Source organism: Panthera tigris, chromosome B1 (genome assembly GCF_018350195.1).
Source record: "Panthera tigris isolate Pti1 chromosome B1, P.tigris_Pti1_mat1.1, whole genome shotgun sequence".
Lineage (NCBI taxonomy): Eukaryota > Metazoa > Chordata > Mammalia > Carnivora > Felidae > Panthera > Panthera tigris.
This window is the reverse complement of record NC_056663.1, coordinates 169,313,792-169,318,385: the sequence shown is the minus strand read 5'-3', so window position 1 is coordinate 169,318,385 and position 4,594 is coordinate 169,313,792. Positions and strand designations below refer to the sequence as shown.

The 4,594-nt window shown below is 55.3% G+C and overlaps 1 protein-coding gene across 1 annotated transcript; it reads right to left on the bottom strand.

The window, feature by feature from the left end:
* Window positions 1–833: 833 nt before the first annotated feature.
* PHOX2B (paired like homeobox 2B) lies at window positions 834–3,615 on the bottom strand. Its single transcript, XM_007098925.2, has 3 exons — window positions 3,375–3,615; window positions 2,340–2,527; window positions 834–1,349 (listed from the first exon to the last, which is right to left on the bottom strand). Exons 1-3 carry the CDS (start codon window positions 3,613–3,615, stop codon window positions 834–836), a joined length of 945 nt encoding a protein of 314 aa, XP_007098987.2.
* Between the last annotated feature and the right edge of the window lie 979 nt (window positions 3,616–4,594).

Genomic DNA, 4,594 nt, shown 5'->3' with positions numbered 1-4,594 from the left:
GCAGGATGGTGTTGGCGAGGTGAGACAGGCAGGTGGGAGCGAGGAAGTCACCTTGGCCGCGGGGACAGTCTGCACGAGTCATCGCCTCAGCAACCCGAACCCAAGGACACGAGGGGAAGGGGGGCTGGAAGGCACCCTTACTTTCCCTTGAGGAGGAGCCCCAAGGGAGTGTGCTGTCAGGAGGGCGCAAATTTGGGGGTTCACAAGATAGAGCCCTCAGACGGTGCTAGCTTCAGCCTCCCTTCTTCCCCACCTTACTTGTTTTCCCTTGGATTTAAAAGCCTTTCCGGGTTGTTTGCTTGTTTTTAAAGTGATCTCTGCCTTACTAATTTTTTTTTTTTTCAGTTGAGGGGATTGTTTACTTTTTTCTTTTCCTAAGCAAGTCGCTGAGTCGGTTGCGCGCCCCCCCCCCCATCTCTCCCTGTCACCTGCTCGGGCCACAGACACACATTCCCCGAGACAGACATATACCGACACGCAGACACAGCCCCCCTGAGAGTGCCCCCGAGTCCGGGCCGCGCTGCACACACCCCCCCGGTCAGCAGGCTGAGCCCTGGCCGGTCTGCGCGGCCCCGAGGCAGGTGCCAAGCCAGGGAAGTTTTGAGTTTTGTTTTGTTTGGGGGTTCACGATAGGGGGAGGAGTGGGGTTGAAATGGGGGCGCCATTTTCTCTTTATTCTTATCGCGATAACTTCGGGTTCTCGGTGAAAAGCCGCGGCAGCAGCAACGACAATAGGCTTGGGCCTACCCGCTCGCCCGCTCGCCCGCCCGGACCCGGCTCGCCCGCCGCCGCCGCCGCCGCCGCCGCCGCCGCCGCTGCCGCAGGATCGCAGATCAGAACATACTGCTCTTCACTAAGGCGGCTTTGGCACCGTTGGGTCTTTGGAGCGAAGATAGGACACTGGCGAAAGGGCCCCCGAGAGAATCCGGGATGGAGGTGATGGGCCCGGGGCCGGGAGCCCAGCCTTGTCCAGGGCCCCCGGCTGCAGCCAGACCCCCGGCCGCTGCCGCCGCCGCCGCCGCAGCAGCCGCCGCCGCAGCCGCCGCCGCCGCCGCCGCGCCTCCCTTGCCGGGTTCACCTCCCGGGCCCCCGGGCCCCGCAGCCCCCGGGGCTCCTGCCGGGCTGGGCCCGCCGCCGCCGCCGCCACTCGCCCCGCAGCTGGGAGTGGGGTTGGGGTTGGGGCCGGGGCCCCCAGTGCTGTCCGGGTCGGTACTCTTGGCCTCTTTGCTCTCGTCGTCCCGGGACGAATCGGACTTCTTTCCCGAAGAGCCGTTCTTGGCCGCGGCCGCGGCGGCCGCTGCTGCCCGCTCCTGCTTGCGGAACTTGGCGCGGCGGTTCTGGAACCACACCTGGCGCAAGGGGAGAGGAGATGCGGTGAAGCAGCACGAGAAAGCAGGAAACCCGCAAGCCAAGCGCGGAGTAGGACGGCTCACGTTCCGCATCTGTTTGTTTTAAACTCCTCGCGCGACGGGGACCCCTGCGCGCACCCCGCCACCAAGTTCGCCCCCGCGGGTGCGTCTTCGGAGAAACTTTCTTAGGGTCACCTGAGCATGCCAGGAAGAAGGCGGCTTGCAGGAGATGTTAAAAGGCCCCCTGTCGCCGAGATTCCCTGAAAGGGAAGCCTTTGTATTGGCCGGCCTTTGCTCAATTTCTTGAGCCACCCCAAACTCTCCATACCACTCTAGGCCGCAGGTCTAAGGTTAAACCCTAATTGTTTGAAGGAGGGTATCTCTGGGTTTGACGCTCGCCGCCCATCCTGGCCTTTGAGCCCGAGGTAGCGTACAATGGGGCTCATCTGGAGTGGCGCCTGGCCAGCTCGTGAGTGCACCTGTGTCCCTAAAAGGTTAGGGTTAGCCGCGGTTCATGACCTTCATGGAGTCGCAGCCCCTTTGCAAATGTGATCCCAGTCATAGTTACCCGGGAAAGACACCTATACTCCACGGTTCCAAGTTAAAAGAACTTGAGTTAGGAGGCAGAAAAACAAAAACAAGAAACCCACGTATGATACGGGGGCAACGTCTGCACCCCCGCCACAAGGCATTTCCCGTCCCCCAAAGCCCTGCTCATTCACGTCCCAAGACCCCGAAAGTCTCTGCAGGGCTACCTGAGGTGGAAAACGCTTTGCAGCTGTGCACGTACAAACACGAGCGCACGCCCCAACCCTTCCTCGCGTGCACAGCCCTTCTGGAACTTGGCCTCTCTGTTCGGTCCTGGAGTCCCAGGCCCTCGTGTGGAGAGGCCCGGGTATTCCGAACCTTCAGGAGCACCGCCCGCTCCCCGCCTCCGTACCCTACCGGGCCGGGTGTGGCGAAGCAGGGTCGGTTTCCGGGCGCGCATACCTGGACTCGCGCCTCGGTGAGGTCGATCTTCAGAGCCAGCTCCTCCCGGGTGTAGATGTCAGGGTAGTGCGTCTCTGCGAAGACCCTCTCCAGCTCTTTGAGCTGCGCGCTAGTGAAAGTGGTGCGGATGCGCCGCTGCTTGCGCTTTTCGTTGAGGCCGCCGTGGTCGGTGAAGAGTTTGTAAGGAACTGGGGGACAACAGAGGGGACAGAGTGTGAGCGATACTGTCTGGAGCGCACGGGCCGCGGAGCCGGAACGTGGGGACTCCAAGATCCGGTAGCGCTGGAGCGGCCACCGACGCCGGCGCGGGAGACTGGCTGAGAGGAGCTGCGGAGAAAAACCGTGCAAATTAGTTATATACCGAAACAGGCAAACTCCGGGCTTTGGCAGGGTCCCTCTTGGCACGAGCACCTTTGGGTGGGTTAAAACAGCGCGCCGGAGACGACTGAGGGCCGGGGCACGGGATAGTGCTTTGAAGAGGAAAGACGAGAGAGGAAAAAAAGTCCAAAAACATCAGTCGGAATATCAGGGAACCAGGGAAGAAATTACCCCATACTCCCACTGTTGGAACTTTTCAATTCTCAGAAGTTGACCCTGCCCAAAAGTTGGGGGAAAGTGCTGCAAAAAATAATGATAATAATAAATTTAAGAAATAATCATAAAAATGACCAGCGAAAGAGGTGTGAGCCGCTGTCGGTTCTTAAAAAAAGAGACACTGCCAGTAATGAGCTTTACTCTTTGTTATTTAATTATTTTCTAAGCTTTACGTCTCATCGCAAAGTAAATAAATTATGCCTATCATTTTGGCAGCTTAAGATAATTTTGTTGGCGGTTCGGGTGTGACTAGGATAGTGTAACCCTGTAAGTGAATTACCCCTCCCTGCAATCGCTTCTAACGTGATAAATTCTTTCATTTGTGTAAGCAAATTTCGTTTGGTAAATACTAAACACATTTCCATTTTCAAATGCAATCAAGGCTTCCTATATACGAGCGGAAAGGCGGCTTCCTCCGCTGAGAAAGCTGGCGGTCCTTACCTGCGGCGTACGGACTGCTCTGGTGGTCCCTGAGGGTGCCGAGGCTGCAGGATCCCGGCGTGAGGGACGGGCAGCCGGACGTGGCCCCAAAAGTGGTCCTTATCGGGTTATACTGGAAGCCACTGGCCTGGCTGCAGGAACTGAAGTCAGCATAGGCTGAAGCCAGGCTCGAGGTGTCCATCCCAGCCATACAGGACTCGTAGGCAGAGGAATTGAGGTAAGAATATTCCATTTTATACATTGAAAAGGCTCTGGATGGCTCAGCCAAGTGGAAAAATGAAATAAAAGATGGGTATGGAGAAGGTGGCTGGAGTGGGGAGATGTGCACAGCTCAACGCCTGCCTCCAAACTGGCCTCCTTACTACCAGCAGAGCCTAGTTTTATGAAAAAGCCTCCTATGAGATGCCTTGTCTGAGGTCTCTAGAGCATATAGTCCTCATAATAAACTTGGCTCTTTCCACTTGGACAATAGCAAAGCGGTTGGTCTTATTGCTGGCGCTTTTTACATGACAATAACTCATCCGTCTATTGGGCTGGCACTGGGGAACTGAGCTGTCCAACCTCCCTATCATTGATTCCTGCATCTCTAATTAGAATTTAATACCACACCATTACGCACTGAGCCCCTGATCCTCCCTTCTAACCAGCTCCCTGCCCTTTAATTCAATCACACTACTTGGAAATAATGAAAGTTGGGTGACGATTCTCCCTGATCCAATTTCCCCGAGCTTTTAAGCCTTTTTAACTGATCATATACCTTAGGCATAAATTGAGATAGTGTGTGTGTTTTCCCTCTTCTTCGTCCTCTTTTTTTTTTTTTTTTTCTCCCCCTCGGTTAGGGAGAAGAAACCTTGATGTCATAGAAAACCTGTTTTGTAAGAGCGTTACACGCTCAATTTAACAACAAGCCTACCCCCCGAAGTGCATGAAATGTTATAAAGGACTGGGACATTGGCAAGACTCAGGCGCCCTGTAACATAGAGTAAGTGGGCCAAGGGGGTTTATGTGAAGGATAAGCGGATTTCTTTAAAATACACCTGGTAGAGGGGGTTTAAAAAAAGAGAGCATCTTATAAATTGCATTTCTCGTCGCTGCTTAACGTGCTTTTTCTAGAGACTCCGCTTACACAGCTGTTTAAAAAATAAAACAACATCTGAGTAAAGCTCTTGAATGTGAAACATCTGGCTTGTCAACCGATGGCTTCTTTGAGGTCCGCTCTG

What these genes read in the sequence shown, in the direction of transcription:
- PHOX2B (XM_007098925.2), bottom strand. Translation starts at nt 3,615, where the DNA reads ATGTATAAAATGGAATATTCTTACCTCAATTCCTCTGCCTACGAGTCC. An exon ending in GAGCAGTCCGTACGCCGCAG is followed by an intron (nt 2,528 to 3,374) that starts GTAAGGACCGCC and finishes GTTGTCCCCCAG; the next exon opens with TTCCTTACAAACTCTTCACC. An exon ending in TCACCGAGGCGCGAGTCCAG is followed by an intron (nt 1,350 to 2,339) that starts GTATGCGCGCCC and finishes CCCTTGCGCCAG; the next exon opens with GTGTGGTTCCAGAACCGCCG.